This window comes from Suricata suricatta, chromosome 2 (genome assembly GCF_006229205.1).
Source record: "Suricata suricatta isolate VVHF042 chromosome 2, meerkat_22Aug2017_6uvM2_HiC, whole genome shotgun sequence".
Taxonomy (NCBI): domain Eukaryota; kingdom Metazoa; phylum Chordata; class Mammalia; order Carnivora; family Herpestidae; genus Suricata; species Suricata suricatta.
Window position 1 is genome coordinate 93,391,366 of NC_043701.1, and position 19,628 is coordinate 93,410,993.

At 35.9% G+C, this 19,628-nt stretch overlaps 1 protein-coding gene across 1 annotated transcript in view; it reads left to right on the forward strand.

Annotated features, from left to right (window-relative positions):
• The window catches only part of HDAC9 (histone deacetylase 9), a 912,954-nt gene that overhangs the window by 548,315 nt on the left and 345,011 nt on the right, over positions 1 to 19,628 (forward strand). Inside the window, exons 13-14 of the mRNA XM_029929772.1 lie at positions 6,209 to 6,472; positions 9,510 to 9,512. Coding sequence (XP_029785632.1) covers positions 6,209 to 6,472; positions 9,510 to 9,512 — 267 coding nt within the window. The remainder of the gene's footprint in view (positions 1 to 6,208; positions 6,473 to 9,509; positions 9,513 to 19,628) is intronic.

Genomic DNA, 19,628 nt, shown 5'->3' on the forward strand with positions numbered 1-19,628 from the left:
TGGAAAAGGGTTAGCCCCTACCGTCTTTGTAATGGTCACATTTGAAGTTCAAAAACACATATAACACAACATAATCTGAGTACTGAAGGTCTTCATACATAGTCAGAAACTTACAAACATCATCAAGTAGTTTTTTACCTAAAAAATCTAAAATAAGTTAAACCTGGTAGACAGGTTTTCTGTGACTTTGGTTTGTAGAATATCTTGTTGATGTTAATGCTAATTTTTCCACTCTGGCAAATTTGACTACTTTAACAAAAATGGCTTTAGTCATATACCTGGGAGAAGAAGTCAGGTTAACTCCTTCTTTGCATTTGGATTTTGCAAAACTGGCTCCAGGAGATCCTATTTATCACTCTTGGATTTTGTGAAACGTCCCAAAGAGCACATCTGATTTCAGAGACGGTGAGAAAGTGGCAGTTGTTGTTCATGTAGACCTTGGCATTTGCTTCATAACCTAGGAAGAAAAGTGTCAAAGCACTGTTACTAAGCGTCAATTAAGCTTTCAGGTATTTATTAAAAAAAAACAAACAAAAAGATGAGTGAGAAAGAGAGAGACAAGGATAAATCCTAAGTTTTTGACTCATGCAGTTGGGTATTGCTGTTCACTCAGATGAGAAAATTAAGTGAGCCAAACATTTGTGTGGGAGGAGAATAAAGGTTTCCTTTGAGCTATTTAAAGTTTATGATATCTGTTAGATAGTCTAGATCTAAGGAAAGATGTTGTGGAAGCAGCTGAAAATGAAATTTGGAACTCAGGGGGACAATAGAATTATTCATATTAATTCATTTGTCACCAGAATAGAGGAGAAAGCAGATTGGAAGGGTATAGAAAATTCTAGGATTCTATTCTTTTTTTTGGAGGTGGCTCAGCTTCTCTTGGACATGAAATTCCTTCTTTATAAAATAAAGGCTTGAAGAATGCTATTACCAGTGACTATATTTTATATGTATATAATCTCCCCTCATAAGTTACCATTTTATGTCGAGAAACATTTCTTTTACAAACCATCGAGGAATTCTGCCCTTGGAAGATCATTTTGCTATTTGGCCTTTTTGCCCAGTCATCATAGCATTATTCATTCTGGCACTTTTCTCATTCATGTTTCCTTTAGTACATCACAAGCATAGATGAAGCCAAAGAAATTCACTAGAGCAAATGGCATTGTTTCTTTATTGCATATTGAAAATTGTTATATACATATCTTTGTCAGTGAGTTGTAAATACTGACCAAATGTGATTCATGGACTAAATGATGAGATTTCTGGGTATGTCTGTGACCTCAGAAATACATTAACAGGTCAGATTTCAGGTATTTTGTTAAATTGTACATGTGGTGTGTTCTGTGAACACCAGGCATTTGGTCAGTATTAGAGGTTTTCTTTGACATACTTGCTAACCACGGGAAACTACTTTCCAGGGAATTAACACACCACTTGTCTCATCTTTGGAGAACCAACAGTAGTACTATAGGTCTCTTACTTTCAAAGATGCTGTGATTGTGTCTTGGTGCCTTTTTGAAATGCTTTACCTTACCGACTCTTATTAACATCCTATTTAAAATGCCACTGGATTCAGAATTAATGCAGTCACTATTTACTTTAACAAGAGATATTTCAGTCATATAGTGTGGATGAAAGCCTTGTTGGCATGAATTCTAAAAAGAATGGGAAAAGAAAACTGAAGACAGTGAAGAGAGATACGGAGTTTTCCTGTGAAGGGAGATAAATAATGGTGTTGGTTGAGAGAGCAAGGGAGGTTTAGAGAGATTATCATTTTGAAAATGTAAGAATAAGAATATTCCAGCAGAGAGCGTGAATGTGTGTTGGAGGACAGAGTGGATACTTGCAGAAGTGGATAGGATCCGGAACATAAGCCGAGGGACTGACTGAGATAAGAGCAAAGACACGGCTTTCCAGAGTACAGGAGGAAGTGTGGACTGTGGACGGGGCAGCTTGGTAAATGCGATGGTAGCAGGATGTTGCGTTTCCCTTTGGAGGCTTTTGTTCCCTCAGTGAAGTAAGAAGCAAAGGTATCAGCAGGGATTGAAGAAAAGGTCTGGATAATGGAGGTCGGAGGGTAGAGGCAGTAGATTGAAATTTTCATGGAAGAAATGGGAATGAATTAACCAAAGAAATGTAGTAGGACCAAGCAGCACAGAGAGCCCTTTTGATGGTTTTGCTTCATCAATTTGAAGAGAAACATTCAGTGTGATTATAATTTGTTTGTTTCCTAGCTTATTCAGCTGCTTGGATTTGGCAGAGATATAGTGTTAACCAAGGTTAGAAGCCTTACTTTTCCAGGAAAACCCATATTGAAAAGGGCAGGAGAGTTGAATACAGTGTAAGGGTGTGATTTTTAATAATGAAGAATGGAGCCTAGTCCAGCAAGGAGGGAAGTGGGGGGATAAGGGAGAGGTGGGCAGCAAGAATGTGTTAGGCTCAAACGTGTAGAGCATGCTCCGGAGTTGAGGGGAGGTTAGGGTCAGCATATTCTGAGAAGAGCCAGAAGGGAATCATGTTCGAAACTGAGATTTAGGAAAGTGCACAGCTACTAATAAAGGCCAGGGCCAGGGGTACCAGAGTGGCTCAGTCAGCCAAACGTCCAACTTTTGATTTCGGCTCAGGTCATAATTTCACAGTTCATGAGATCGAGCCCTGCGTCAGGCTCCTCACTGACAGCAGAGCTTGCTTGGGATTTTCTTTCTCTCTGCCCCTCCCCTGCTCTCTCTCTCCTTCTCCCTCAAAATAAATAAATAAACATTTAAAAAAAATAGACCAGGGCAAGGGTATAATCAGCGTTGGGAGCTAAAGTAGAGCAGAAGTAAAAGACCATCAGAGGTTTGGAATTCAAGGGACTGAGTGGCCATGTTGGGACTGGGACTGGAAAGAAGATGAATAGCAACAGGATCATCCTTTTAGTAGGCAGGTGGCATCTGTAGCTTCCTCTTGGTTATTAAATATGCCCCATAGTCAAACATCCAGAAGGTGTAGAAGTTGCAGGCACTCCTTAGTAAGCAAGGACTTTTGGTGTGGCATTTCCTGGACAGTGGTCCTGTGCTCTCTGGTGGACCTTTCATGAATGGCCCCTCGGTGCCTATCTCATGGCCACACATCCTGTAGAGTTGTTTTTTCTCTCTCTCTCTTCCTCACAGAGGTTCTTACGGGCAGAACTTTTGAACACCTCTGGGTGTCTGCTTGCTTCAAACCTGTCCTTGGCCCACCATCTCTGATGAGCTAGCTCCCATGAGTTTTTCCAGCTACACTTTGGTAATGAGAGGGGAAGTCCTACACCTCACCACACACCCATCCCGGAGATGGAGCTGTAATAGCCTGTCTGCCGCTGGTCCCTCTGAGGACCTCTTGCAGCCTCCTTCACCTGACTAGTACCTTTCCTTAGATACTCTCTTCTCCTCGCAACCACCTCCGCCCTGCTCTTGTATGTCTCATGTGAGGTGAGTGATGGAGGTAATAAGCTTTGCAAGACTAAGTGATGAGCTCTCACTCTCTTTCTGTCTCTGGAGAATGGATGGATGCTTGTCACAGTACTTATTCCTGGTGTCCCAGCCCAAACTGGGGCTTTTTAATGAAAATCCTACTTATTTTCTGTGGTGTTGCATATTCTCTTTCTAACAGCCAATTAAATGAGATCCTAGAGTTGTATAGTCAAAGTTCAGAAATATTACATTGTCTCTTTTCTCCAAAATCTCAGCACTATGCAAGGTATTGTATATTTGTGATAGGAAGAGCTGATTAGCACTGGTACAAAAGTCTTATAAATAACTTCCTATAAAAGACTTAGAGACATTTAAAGCATGATAGGGTGATTGTTCTTACGCTGACAGCCCAGGAACAATAGACATTAGATTGTAGGAGCAAAGGAAATTAATACTTAAATTTGCCTTCATTTTGACATAGTTTTGATTGGTATATATTCTCTTAGCTTGATTATGTCTAAGTTAAGATTGGTGATGTTTACCTTATTTGTGGCTTATCCTAAATTGTATTTTATTTCTCCAGAATCTTGTTCTCAACCCAAATATAGTATAAGCTGTAACTGTCTCCAGCATCATCTTCCAGCATTCTCCCCCTCTTCCTGTGCTCAAACCCGACCAGCTTTTAATTTGCCTTAATGCCACTGAACTCCTTTTTCCCGCACACATACTATGCCTTGGGCCAGAAAGGCTCTCCACCCTTATTTCAAACTCTCATACACATGACTTAAAACTCCTTTTCTATCCGTCCTCTTTCATGTCTCAGCGTGAACACAGCACCCTCTAAGTGAAACCTCCCATAGCCGTCCACAGTTGTGCTCCTGGGCCAGCTAGGGTGTACTCTTAGAATAAATACCCTGTGTTTCTTTCTTTTTCATTTACCATACTTGAAAATAAGAATAAAGTTATTTATCTATGTGGTGCCTTTCTAACACCCTAAACCATAAGTTCCATGAGGGCATGGTGTCTTGAACATAGTTGGTACTCAATAAATATTTGTTGAACAAATGAATGAAAACTGCCAATAATTTTACCTACAGTGAAATTTAAGGGTTTTGTCACTGTGTGCATAGCCATCTGGTGTTGTGTGGCCTGCAGGAAAGTCTGTAAGCCTAATGCGGGTAAGACACCCTTCAGAGTTGGAATACTAGGTATTCTAACTCTAAGCATGTGTTTAGTCTTAGAAACATAGGTAGGGGTGCCTGGCTGGCTCAGTCAGTTAGGTGTCTGACTCTTGATTTTGGATCAGGTTCTCCTGGTTCCTGACAGTAAGCCCCACGTCAGGCTCCACACTGCAGTATGGAGCATGCTTGAGATTCTCTCTCTCTCCCTCTCGCTGCTCCTCTCCCACCTGTATGAGTCTCTCTTTCAACATAAATACAAATAAACTTTTTAAAAAAGGAGCATATGGAGGGCCTGGGTGGCTCAGTTGGTAAAGCGTCTGGTTTCGGCTCAGGTCATGATCTCACGGTTCATGGGTTCAGGCCTCGCATCAGGCTCTGTGCTGACAGCTAGCTCAAAGCCTGGAGCCTGTCTTTGGATTCTGTGTCTCCCTCTCTCTCTGACCCTCCCCTGCTCACACCGTCTCTCTCTGTCTCTCAAAAATAAATAAATGTTAAAAAAAACTTTTTAAATTAAAAAAAGGAACATAGATATGTGTGAAGTAAACTGAAACTGGACATAGAAAAATCAGTATTCATGATTTTAGTGGTTGTATTCTAAGTGTGCTGCTCATTAACAATATTTGGCACGTTGTTTACATGGGCACTGAGTTAACAGAAAACTCTAATCACTCTTGAATACACAGTTCAAGATCTGCAGAAGACCAGTCAATGGGGTCATTGTCAATTAAAACAAAAGACCTATTGTAAGATGAAATCATCTTGAGTATTTTACCCCATTTATTGAGCTTTTTACTCTGATATTTTGCTATTGTTTGCTTTAGGTATGTTGTCATTTTTCTAAATCATTGATCAGCTAATTCCTATACTTCTGAAGATTAATTACAATTAACTTATAAAATCAATAAAAGACCTAAATAATAATTTTCAATTAAAAATAATTTCTTCTTCCCTCTTAGTTTGGATATGTTCATAAAATTTATTATCAGTTTTTTAATCCTGCATCTTTTTAAAGCTTAGGATTTCGAAATCAGTATTTCCAAGTTTTACTGGTATATATAAGAGGGTGTTTATCATTTGACCATTTAGGTATGGGAAAATTAGATAAACAAGGACTTTGCATTTGTGTTTGTATTTTATAGTGGTTGACATTTGTCAAAAAATGAGACTGTGGAAGTTTTCCATTACCTTTCTTCCCATTACATTCTCTTTTGAGAAAAATTTTCTCAAGTTTACTTGGATTAAATTGTCACAGTACAAACTGTACTTGTAAGTTTCATGGTTCCCACAGAAAAAGCGTATTTACCTTCTCCCCACCGTGTTCTAAGTGTGTTAAAGAGTCATCCATTATTTTAAAGCACCTAAAGACCTCATTCTCTGCCTACTACACCAATATGATATAGAAATGACGGTCCTGCTTCAGATTCAGTATCACTGAGGAAGTTGTTACATACAATTTCATCGTGAAATTGATGTTCAGAAATTAGAAAACAGAATGTACTGAAGTAGAGTCATTAGAAATCAAAGTGTATTTTGCTTCTCTGTCACCACCAAGGACTACTGAATTTTGAACCCCTGAACACTCTCTTCTAGCTGCTTTCGAAATCTATTGAACAACTGAAGCAACCAGGCAGTCACCTCGAGGAAGCGGAGGAAGAGCTTCAGGGGGACCAGGCGATGCAGGAAGACAGAGCGCCCTCTAGTGGCAACAGCACTAGGAGCGACAGCAGTGCTTGTGTGGATGACACACTGGGACAAGTTGGGGCTGTGAAGGTCAAGGAGGAACCAGTGGACAGTGATGAAGATGCTCAGATCCAGGAAATGGAATCTGGGGAGCAGGCTGCTTTTATGCAACAGGTAATAGGCAAAGATTTAGCTCCAGGATTTGTAATCAAAGTAATTATCTGAATATGAAATGCATTGCAGGTTTTGGTTAATGGATATTATTTCCTATTTGTTTATATTTCTGAATGATTTGATTTTAGTGTTTAAGGATTCTACTTAATGCAGATATATCTATATAGAGATTTCTCTATATACTGATTTCTATATAGATATCAAGGTTTCATTGAAACTCCACTGGTAAGGAAATACTTGTTACACTAAAACTATACTACATTAAGTATACACGTAATTAATAGGCTTTAAATTCATCCCAAAGCCTGCCACGCCAATTGCTTCTAAGGAAAACGAACTCACTGTTGTTTTTAGTTTATCTGTTGAGATCAGTGACTGCTGGACAAAGTCACCCAGTCTGATCAATGAAACATTCTATTAGTTCTTGAATTTTTTTTGATATGTAGAATTTAGTTTTCACATTGTTGTACATAATGTATCATATTACAGTCTTGAACACTGTTAAAGGTAGTCTGCCCCTTCCTTCCTCTCTCTTTTTTGTTAAGTTAAATGTTCTGGTTACCATGCCAATAGTCCTTAGGTTATTGTATAGATTGCAATTGAAAATATTAGGAATAGAGGTGGTTTTAAATATATAGATTGCAAAGTACAGCACTATTTTAAATATTACATTATGTCTCACCTAGCACTGCTTATTTTACTTTTATCTTGTGTTATTTGATGACTATCAAAAAAGATCAAATGAAGCCGATGCAAGTATCGGTAAGAAATAATGTGCAGCATTATGGTCCAATCAGATACTACATTGTATCTACAATTGTAGACAACGTAGTAATGGTATGATGATTTTCTGATATGAAGTCACTATTATGTTTAAATGAAGAAGGTGTATCATATTTTATAACCATATCACTAGGATCTCTTAGGCATTATTCCATAATGACTCGGCATATACCATACCATTTTGGCAAATAAAAATTTAGGAAAGTTAGGCTTAAGGACAGAATCTACTTGTATATAATGCACCTTCAGAAGGACTGTGTCCTTTGATGCTATGAAATACAAACAACTTTGAAGGCAACAGAAGACTCTGTTTATTTAAGTCAGTTCTTTGTCAGGTTCCTGCTGTTCTCCTACAGAAAACTGATTCTATGTGGCTGAACAGGAAATGCCTTGTGGAAACAGGAAGTCCAAGTGATTCATGTAATGAGGAATGTAGGGGGAAAAAAACGGAGGATAGTGTTTTACTCTTTCTGTTTTTAAAGGGCACTCTATGAATTGATTTATTGTCTAAGAAAATAACACCACAAGTAGGGAAATTGTTGAGGAAGCTTTTCACTGGAACATTTCCTTCATACTCCCTTTCGATATGTTTACCTTGTTTTATAGGTTTACTTTTGTTAAGCTAGTTAAAGATTCGCTGTATTAAGACCCCTTTAATATGGATAATCCAAATTGACCTAGAATCTTTGTGAGGTTTTTTTCTATTAAAATATTTATATTTCTAAATCCAAGGTATTTTCAGGTGTAGTATCCTGTTTCAAAGGAGATAGAGCAATTTTGCCAAATGTAGACATTGTAACAACTGTTTGTTATTGGCACGTGTTGTTTACATTTTGCTGTGACATTTAAAAATATTTCTTTTAAAAAAAGGTCACTGCTAAAGATACATTATCCTTTTTTAAAAAGTCTCCATTCAAATTAAATTAACATAACTAGAATTTAGAAAGTTTAAAACTTTTCCATATAATGAAAGTCCTTCTGATAATTTGACAAATAGCTATAATAGGCAACTTTTCCTATTACCAACATATTTTGGTTAGTATATTCCTTAAGATTAAAATGACTTTTTGTCAGTTGTTTTGCATTAAAAATATGGCATTCCTAAGATAAAATTGTATATTTTTTCCATCTCATAAATATTCATTTTCTTTAAAGTCTTTTTTCAATCTCATGAAAAAAGGGATAGTGCATCTTTTAAAATACATTTTATTTGGGGAGGAACATGTGGCTGAGCAGACTTTTGTATAATATTACTTCAAAGATATGTAATCACAAACAAAAAAACCTATTTTTTATAATGTCATTTGAGAGAGCTTCATCAGTACAGTTGGTGGACATTAATTGTTTGAATTTGACAGTCTTTGAATTTAATCAAGAAACTACCTGGAACCAGTGAAAAAGAAAGCTGGACTTAATTCATCTTAGAATTAATTGATAAATGTCTCTTTTCAAATCTACTGTATTTATTATAATTTACACCCTTGAAGGTGATCTCTTGTTTTGTGTTGTAAATATATTGTTTGTATGTTTCCTTCTTGCCTTCTGTTATAAGTCTCTTCCTTTCTCAAATAAAGTTTTTTTTAAAAGATCCCCTTTCATACATTTGGCTTTGTGTAAACTTGATATATTTAATTGAATTTGAAGCTCATGCACTAGGTCTCGTATACCAAAATATATTTGCCATTTGTTGTTGAAACAAGAAAATGAAGATACTTTGAGCAATTATTTCTCATGCCATTAAAAATAATAAATCCAACAATGATTTTAACCTATTTATGTCAGCCATTATCAGATAGCAAACACATGTAAAATTTGTTGCCTCTTCATTTTCCCAGTGTGGCCTCTTTTTTTATGATATGTCATCATATTTGATGTCACCTTCCAAATATAAAATTTTATATATTAATAAATGTTAATTCCTAACTTGCTCAACTTAAAAAATTGTCTTTAAAAAAGCTAACATAATTCCTTCAGTGTAACAAGCACTCAGTAAATATTAAAATAAATAATGTTCCATGTATCATAATAATTTTATCTATTACAGTGACAGCTTGACCTACAAGTATAAAGTAACAGGCCATAAATTTAAAGAGAAAAAATTAATTAAATGACTTCCTCACAGATGGAGACAAAGATTCTAACGCTAGGGTAAAGAACAAGGAGCCCGGCTCAGGGGAAGGAAACGACCATACACATCCATGCGCCAGGGCCTGCTGTGCTCCCTCTGGTCAGGTACTAGGAGAATTTAAATCAGCCAGTACTTCATAACTTCATAATGTGTTCCTGTGTTCTGTTTCCGTGGGTTAAAAATAGTTGTCTTATATTCTTTGATCCCCTTAATCTAAACTTTAATGGCATACAAATTAAAATTACTCTTAAGTTACAACAATATTGTGTTAGATCAATAAGAAGTCTGAAGCTAAATATCACTATTACAAAAATGGCTTATTATTCCATAATGCCATAAATTTGATAATTTGGTCAGAATTGTTGGAATACCATTAGTTATAATTTTCTAAAAATTACCTTTGGACTTTTTATAAAAATTACAAGAATAACCTGTAATTCTGTTCCCTGTACCAGAGTTGTCAAAAAAAAGTTAGAGGAACCAATTAGATAATGGTTTTATACTGCATATCTGATTTTTGAACTGTAAAGTGGATGTTTCACTAAAAAGTATATATCTTGTTAAAAACTTTTTCTTCAAGAAAACTACTTTTTGTGAGGACTTGCAGTTACTAAACATTAGATTTTCTCTTCTGGCAGTAAAAATCCACCTTCTCATTGATATTGGTAAGAGGGGCCGCTGAAACGGAGACTGCTACTTTTCACTGATCTGAAAAAAATTATCTTTAAGAAATTTTTACTTTGTTTTATACTTTTTTCTCTAAAGGATGTTAAAGAGGAATTTAGACACTAAACATTGTTTTTAGAAACTTAGTACTCAACAGATATATAAGTAGACAACATTACTTTTTTTAATTTGGCATTTCTTTTTGATTTTTTTCAATAATGGAAACATGGAATTGTGGGTATACAATTGTGAGTTAACAATGATAAATAATCAAGGTAATTACCAATTATGATCAAGAACTTGGAAATGCAAGCGAAGGAATTGAGATGTAGATTACCATTCCTTTTATTATTGATAATTCCTCCATGGGGTTTTTAAAGGAAAGTATGGGAGGGCAATCAAAGAATTCTGGCAAAGAAAATAAGATATTGGGAATGTGACTTTTCAGAACTTACCTATTTAGATTTGAAAAGTTTTCTATTCTGGTTTCATAATACCTTCGTTAAGGCTTATAATCTGGAAGATTTAGACCATGCAGCTTTTGGGGATCATCTTGATTTACAAAAAAACTTTGACTTTTAACTATTGCAAACATGTCTAACTGGTTTAGTTCTCACAACAACGTTATGAGGTAGATATTATTATCTCATTGTGGACATGAGGGCACAGGGGCACAAGGAAGTTAAGTAGGACAAGGTCACCCAGTCAGTGGGAGAGTCTAGCCCTAATCTGAACCCAGGCACTCTGGCCCCAGACTCCTTTTTCTCTCCCTTTACTACCATACTGCATTTAATGCAACAATTCTTGAAACCTGCACAGGTTGATTAAATCATCAGTACTCTCCCTTTCTCTCTCCCTCTCCCTCACCATTTCTTCTCTCTTCTCTCCCTCTCCTTTCTTCTGGCCCCTCAACAGCATTTCCAGAATGTTTTGAATCTATTTTCTCTTAATCGTTGTTGTAAAGTAGGAGATTAGAACTCTTTTCTTGTCTAATACACAGATGAGAGACATAATTCTTGGATACATGATGTTCAACTATTTTGAATCATGAAAATTTGTGAGTTTCTTTTTTCGTGATCCAAACCAGTGTTAGGATGAGGTAAAACAGAATGCCTGCACTCGGGATTAGTTTTGGGGGAAGAGGAGAAAAGATTTCAACTAGGTCAGAGCTCTCCTTTGCGGCTTCTTATCATCATTCCCCAACCAAGGCCAAGAGCCCAACTTCTAAGTAGCTGGGATCTGCCTTTTAAAACCTTTTTTGACTTCTGCTGTTGATAATTGTTTTGAGCTAAAATAGTCTGTATTACATGTTGGGGAAAGGAAAAACAGAGACATCTGTCTTGAGTTCTTGTCTTTCTAGGTGACTTTTCAGTTGAAAGATGCATAAAAACCCTCGTGAGGAAAGTTTTTGGCAGTTCAGAGTCCGACTGCACCTCCTAGAGGTTCTGATTCTGTTTTCCCAGGGGAGCCCAGGAATCTAATTTTTCAAGCCCTTTGGGACAGTCTGATTCAGAAATAATGTTCTGGACATGCCCAGGGGCCCTAAACCACTTCCTGAATTGTGGCCTGATTTTCAATAGCTTTTTACCTAATATCCTTGGACTCTTCATTCATAGTTTCCAAAATAGACTATCTTCTGTTTTTTGTATATTGTTCTATTTCATCTGTATTTTAACTCAACTACAGGCTATTCTCACTATATTTACTGCTCTTACTTCCTTGATAGGATTTGTCCTTTTGGTTTATTTTTCTCTTCTAATTTAAATAATTGCATAGTCTGTTTATATAGAGTATTTATTCATCAAGACTTGGCAAATTATTTTTCTTCACAAGTTCTGAGCTATTTGTCGCAACATCATTTTTTGGTTTTGTGTTTTTATTGAGATAATTTCATATAATATAAAATTGACCTTTTATCCATTTTTAAAATATACAATTCAGTGGGTTTGGGTATGTTCATGATGCTGTGCTTCCATCACTACTGTCTAATTCCAGAATATTTTCATCAGCTCAAAGCAATCCTGTACAATTAGGCAATCACTCCCCCTTGCTCCCTCCCTCCAGCCCCTGGCAGCCACTTACATCTACTTTATGTGTCTATGGATTTCCCTGTTGTGGACATTTCATATAAGTGAAATCACATATTATGTGGCCTTTTGTGTGTTGGGCTTCTCTGCATGTTTTCAAGGTTCGTGTATCAGTACTTCATTCCTTTTTATAGCTGAATAATATTCCATTGTATGAATATACTACGTTTTGTTTATGCGTTCATTTGTTGAAGGACTCTTGGCTTTCATTCTTGGGCTCTCATGAATAATGCTGCTATGAATGTGTATGTTCAAGCTTTTATGTTAACATACGTTATTCTCTTGAGTCTAAAACCTAGGAGTGAACTTGTTGGGCCCTGTGGTACTTCTGTTTGCTTGTGAAGAACTGATTGTTTTCCACAGTGGCTGAACTGTCATATTCCCACTAACCGTATGAGGGGTTGCGGTGTCTCCATGTCCTTCCCAACATTTGCTATTTTAATTTTTTAAAAATTGCAGTCATCCTGGTGGATGTGAAATATCAACTCATAATTGTTTGATTTCTGTTTCACTAATTGCTAATGGTGTTGAGCATCTTTAAATCTACTTAGTGAACATTTGTATCTCTTGGAGGATAATATATATTCAAGTCCTCTGCCCATTTTTTTTGAGTTGTGTTTTTAAATATATTTACTGGATATCCAAAATGTGAATTGCAAATTATCAAATATATGAGTTGTGAATTTTTTCACCCATTCTGTGGGTTGTCTTTCCTTTTCTTGATGTTTCCTTTGGTATTCAAACATTTTTATTTTTGTTGAAATCTAGTTTATCTATTTTTTCTTCTATTGATTATGCTTTTGGTGTCATATTTAAGAAACCATTGCCTAATCCAATGTCACAAAGATGTACACCCCTGTTTCCTTCTAGGAGTTTTTAATTTTAATTTTTTAATGTTTTTTTAAATTTATTTTTGAGAGAGAGAGGAGATAGAGTGCGAACAGGGGAGGGGCAGAGAGAAAGAGGGAGACACAGAATCCAAAGCAGCTCCAGGCTCTGAGCTGTCAGCACCAAGCCTAATTCAGGACTTGAACTTAGAAATGGCGAGATCATGACCTGAACTGAAGTTGCACACTTAACGAACTCAGCCACCCAGACCCCTTAAGAATTTTTAATTTTAGCACGCACTTTTAGGTCTTTGATCCATTTTTTAGTTATATATACATTTTAAAAAATACTCTTCCATTTGAGTTATTTTTAAAGAGATAAGAACTTAATGATGGTTGGTCTCCGTTTTCTCATGCATCATCTCTGTTTTGTAAATTTCTAGCTGATCTTGGTCTTGCTTTTCTGCCATTCCGGTAGCTATCTCTTGCTGCTTCCTGGCTTTAGAGGCGCTCCTTTCCTTTTCCTTCCCAGTGAACCATAAGAATGCTGCAATCTTGCTGTTTATTGTATCTAATATAAACTGAAGAAAATATTAGGTTTGTTTTTCCTCTAAAAAATGCCTTTTTTCTAGTGATATTTGAAAGCTAAATCAGAATTATTTTTCCTCATTTATAAGACAAAATTCTACCCCTGGTTACTCATTTTTACTCTTGTCTACTTTGTACTTAAAGTTTATGCAGAACCCATGTTTACCGCTTTGCTTGGATCTTTGTGTCTCTGTTGACAGAATTTCTGCAAAGACCCCTCTGTCTACACTGTCCAAACCTGTAGCCACTTATATCAGTCGAGAATTTAACATGTGATTGGTGTGACTGAGGTGTGCTCTAAGTGTGAAATATGCACTAGATTTCAAAGACATAGTATGAAAAATATATTCCTATCTAAATGATAAAGATGTATTTGGCTACATACTATAAAATAATAATTTAAATAGATTATTTAACATTACTAAAATTTATCTTGCCTGTTTTCTTTTACTTTCTTAATGTGGCTATTAGAAAAGATTATACATATAGCTTACATTTTTGGCTCACATTATATTTTCAGGTATAGAATGCTGCTTTAGATCATCTTTTTCTTATATTATGTTAACAGACCTCACTACATCGTTTTAGAAATAGGTGGGCTATCAAACCTGAACAAACTAATATTTGCTCATGCCATTATCTCTCTATTGCTGTTACTCAGTTTAACATATGCATATAAATTGTTAGTGTTAGAAAGGATATGCACATCTTAATGATTTAAGGGTTTAAAGTTCACCTTAAAGATAACTTGAAGTCTATCAAATGCTTTATTAATACTTATGAGTTGTAAAGAAAATTCACTTAATTCTCCACTCTCATTTCAGTTATTAAATCACTATCTTTAAAACGTACTGTTTTATCCAGCTTTTCCATTTCTGTCCACGGAGCCTCTCTGTAGGCACTGGACAGATTATCATGGAACCACCTACGATTATTTCCTTATAAGCAGTTGCAATACTCCTGTTTCTGATTTCCAAGCCATCATATTTCTTTACTTTCTCTTTGGCTCTGTTTTCCCTGGTCAATACCTTAATTAATAGTAACACAAATTCATTCTTTTACTATTACAATAACCTCCTTCCACATAAGTGTAGTCCTTATACTAATTCAATTAACTTACTATAAAATATCAATACCCTGTTCACATTCTCTATAAACAGAACCTATAATAAATATCTACCTAATCGTTTTCATGTAAATGGTATCATGGAGTTTCAGCCCTCATGATTCTGCCTTTATATTCAGACTAGGCACTCATCCCTCCCAATCAACTGAATAACTTACTGTGCTCAGGAAGTTTCCACCATGGAGCTCCAACCTCATGAGTTTCACCAAACCTTTTCCCCCAGCCTTTACTTCCCTTTTCTAAATCCTACTTTGCTTTTCTCCTTCATGCCATCTCTGATTTCTCCAACCCACCCTAACTTTTCAATCAACTTGGAATTTGTTCCATATAATTTATTATATAATTTTTAATTTTTCCTTGTGTGTCATGTCTTTTTGCCATTTGAAGCCAAGGGAAACATGTTATACGGTGTTCCTAGTGCCACACAAAACCCATCAAGTGCTCAGTTAAACTTCATTTCAGTGGGTTTGTTTTACGTTCCTCCTACGCAGATTTCTTAAGGACATTTTCTTTCATATTATATGATTGCTGGCTCACTTCTGTTTTCTATGTGAAACGTAAGATCTATTTATTGTGCTGAATGTCTACATTAGTAATACTTTTTTTACTTGGCTCTAGTGATAATTGTTACTTTCTAATTCTTATTTTTGGCCACCGGCTAATGATAAAATTTTTTTCTTGATGAATGGATTATTTGATATTCCCTAAACTAAATTGATTTGTGATCATTTGTATTCTATATGAATCATTACTTTATTATAATACTGGACACTTTTAGATAAAAATACAGATAATTTTCATGGTCTTTTTATAGTAGTAATTTTTCTAAATCCATGTATTCTATAGATAGTTTTTGAAAAGTAAAGCTTAGAAAGAAGAGAAATTATGCATATTACTCTTAGGGACTGAGTCAACTTCATCTTTACAGATATCTAAACAGAAGTATTACTAAACATGAAAATTGATACAGTGTTTTGACTACACATGCATCAAAGTTCAGTAATGGCATTTCTTTTTCTATTTTATCTATGTCTTTATTTTATTTTGAGAGACACAGACAGAGAGGGAGCAGGTGAGGGGCAGAGAGAGAGTGAGACCCAGAATCTGAAGAGGCTCCAGGCTCTGAGCTGTCAGTACAGAGCCCAGTGTGGGGCTCAAACCCACAGACTGTGAGATCATGACCTGAGCTGAAGTCGGATGCTTAACCAACTGAGCCACCCGGGTGCCCCAATAATGGCATTTGTCATTGTCTTTGAGATCCTTGTGTGAAACTGCCTTTTAGATGTAGATGTCTAGTGGTTACAATGCTGATTCAATAGTCAGAGGGCCTGAGGTCCAAATTCATCATTTACTGTCAACTCCACCTGAAGCAAAATATTTAATTGTGCCAAAACCTCAGTTTACGTTGTCAAATATGATTAACATTATAATCTTTTTGTTGAGGTGTTGTGAGGTTTAAATGGATTAGTCTATGTAAATAAAATAATATGTGCTAGCAAAATTGCTGCCGAGTAAAAATTAGCTATTGCTATTAATGTCATTATTAATATAATATCACTAAGAACTTCTTGGAACATTAGTAACTTTCTTCCTCTTAGTAGGAACATTTAGTTTAACTTTTTAATAGTAAATAACTTTCTCTTCAATTAATAAAAAGCCTTAGATCAGTGCTTCCCCAAAGTTTTCAAGTCCCAGCACACAGAAAATGGCGCCTATGTCCCTGCAGGAGGAGGTCAGACTGGAACTGAATCAGGTGCAAGCCCTGACCAATTTGTGGGGAAACACCCAGGTTGGAATGTTCTTGGGGAGACTGTGAGGATATTACTCTTCTTCCATTCCACTCCCTTTTCTTCCACCTCCTTTACTGACAATAAAAAGAACCCCAAGTTTTGTTTTTTTTCAAAAAAACAGATTTCAACTAAGGAGTCAGCAGATTTAAAACAACTCCAAGTCTGAATGATCAGCGTGGTCTTCATTCCAAGAGATGTATTAAGAAAATATGCCGACCGGCGAGAAGGTCCTCTGATAAGCCCTGTCTGCCCAGCTTTCCTCTAGCATTATCCCCACCCCATTATCAGCACCAAAGCCGACACATCAGGAAGCACAACTCACAGGATTGGCTTGCCTGGTAGCCTACAAGGAATTCTCTTGTGACATTCACGATGGGCTCTGACTTTCTTTGGAGTCAGGATGAAAATTAAAATATAAAAATAAGTACTAAACTTCTCTGAGTCTTTGCTTTTTAACAAATGCTCTGAGAATCTTTTTTTGGACGGGAGGATTTTTTTTCTACTCTCTCCAGTTGGGTGGAATGTTAAACTTGTTCCATCTGGGAACAAGAAATCCTGCATTGATGCCTCCAACTTCATAAATTGCTCTCTTGTTTTGAATAGTCATCAGTCCTCTCTCTTGTACCTTCATTTAACATAAAGAATAAGCTTAATTTACACTATATTTCTTAGCATCTTAGATATGTTTTGGCCATGATGATGATGCTATCAGATCCCTCTTTTCTTTATTTATACTTCACCAATCAAAGTAAATTTAACTTTCAATATTCTGGTATGTTTTTTAAACAGTTTGATTTTTTCTTTATTGCTGGAATCATCTGACAAACTCATCAAAGTATTCAACTTGATACTCTCTTTTTTTAATTTTCTTTACCTCATGCAAATTTTAAGTGTTACTCTATATTATATACCTTTATATATGGATAGTGGTTAATTGTATCTCAATATAATTTCCTTCTAGATACAGAAGCAGGTAAATATTTTTTCCCCAGGAGGCTCTCCCAGGGATCCAAAAAAGTCCAAACTTTCTTTCTTTCTTTATTCCTTTCTTCCTTCCTTCCTCTCTTTTCTTTCTTTTCTTTCTTTCTTTTTTAAGAGAGAAAGAGGGGGAGAAAGAGAGAGTGAGAGAACAAGCGGGGGAGGGGGGCAGAGAGAGAGAGTGGGAGAGAGAGAATCCCAAGCAGGCTCCACGCTGTCAGCCCAGAGCTGGTTGGGGACTCAAACCCACAAAGCATGAGATCATGACCTGAGCCAAAAGACACTAAACTGACTCAGCCACCCAGATGCCCTAAAAAAGTCACAATTTCTAATGTCATGGGTTTTTTCTTCCCATAATAATTTGAAGGGAGATGTTGAGTTAAATGAATTAGGGGCACCTGGATGGCTCAGTCAATTAAGTGGCCAACTTCCACCGAGGTCATGATCTCAGTGGTTCGTGAGTTTGAGCCCTCCAATGGGCTCTTTTGTGCTAGCCTGGAGCCTGTTTCAGATTCTGTGTCTCCCTCACTCTCTGTCCCTCCTCCACTCACACTCTCTCTCTCTCAAAAATAAATAAACATTAAAAACTTTTTCTTTAAATAAATAAATGAATTAAAGTAGTTTTTATTTTGGTTGCTTTATCTCTCTAAATCTTACTGATTTTTTAATCTACTCTTTTGAAAAGTAGATACAAAAATCCACTCATTACATATGTACAGTTTGATGAGTTTTAACAAATCTGTGCACCACAATCTAGAAATAAAATATTTATATCATTTCAAAGACTTCTCTCCTGGTTCTTTTTAATCAAGCCTCCACCTCCACTTCCCAATCTTTCATCTGTATTCCACCACTATGCATTAGTTTTTATTTTTCCATTATTTCATATACATAAATTGTATAAAAGGAGCCTGTGATATTTTCCATCTGGATTTTTTTCTGGTCGAAGAATGCTTCTAGATTCACCCATGTATGTATCAGTAATAATGGTCTTTTCTTATTGCTGAATGGCATTCCGTTACTTGGATATGCCACAATGTGTTTATACATTCATTCATGAAGTTTTAGGTTATTTCCAGGTGTGAGTGATGACGACTATAGATAGCTGCTGTCTTTGCAGACATTTGTCTTTATCTCTGGGGTTAATAACCTAGAAGTGGAATTGTTGGTTGTCAGCCGTTTGCTTAACTTTATGAGAAACTGCCAAATTATTTTTGATTTTTCATCAAAGTTTTACGTTCCCATCAGCCAGGTATGAGAGTTCCTGTTACCGAAACTTGGTACTGTCAGATTTTTTTAACTGTATGCTCTCTAGTGGATGTGGAATGGAATCTCCTTGTAGTTTTATTTTGTGTTTTCTGAACATCTAATGATTTTGAGCGTATTTCGTGTGCTTATTGTCCATTTGTAGAACTTCTTTGGTAAATTATTGATTCTGCTATGTTGCATGTTTTTTAATCAAAGTGTCTTTTTATTATTGACTACAGGCATAATATATATTCTGGATTCACTCCATTTCTAGTTATATATGTTGCAAATATTTTCAACCAGCCTATAGCTTTGCTTTTTATTTTGAAAAGCAGAATGTTTTAATTTTGATGTGTCCCATTCTGTCAAATTTTTCTTCTCTGGTTAACCCTTTAATGTCCTATCTAAGAAAGATTTGCTTCAGTGTTTCGTTTTCTTCTAGTTTTGTTTTTATATTTAAGGCTAAGAGCCATTTTGAGCCATATAGTTGTGTGTATGATGTGGAGAAAGGCTGAGATTCATATCTTACATAAGTATCTTAGATTTTTCAGAACCAGTTTTTGAAAAGATTATCATTGTTCCTTTGAATTATTTTAATGCCTTTGCTGGAAATCAATTGAACATATATGTGTGAGCAAATTTCTGAACTCTTTGTTAATTCCATTGATATATATGTCTAGCCGTACAATAACACCACAGAATCTAGATTATTGTCGCTGTATACCAATCCTTAAAATCAGGTAGTGTGTTTTTCATCAACTTGCTTTTCATATCTTGTTTTCACTGGTTTTCAGCAACTTGATTATGATTTGGCTTAATGCAAACGTCTTTCTTTTTTCCTTTTTTTTTCTTTTCTTTTCTTTTCTTTTTTTTTTTTTTTTTTTTTTTTTTTTTTTTTTTTTTTTTTTTTTTTTTTTTTTTTTTTTTTTTGTCCT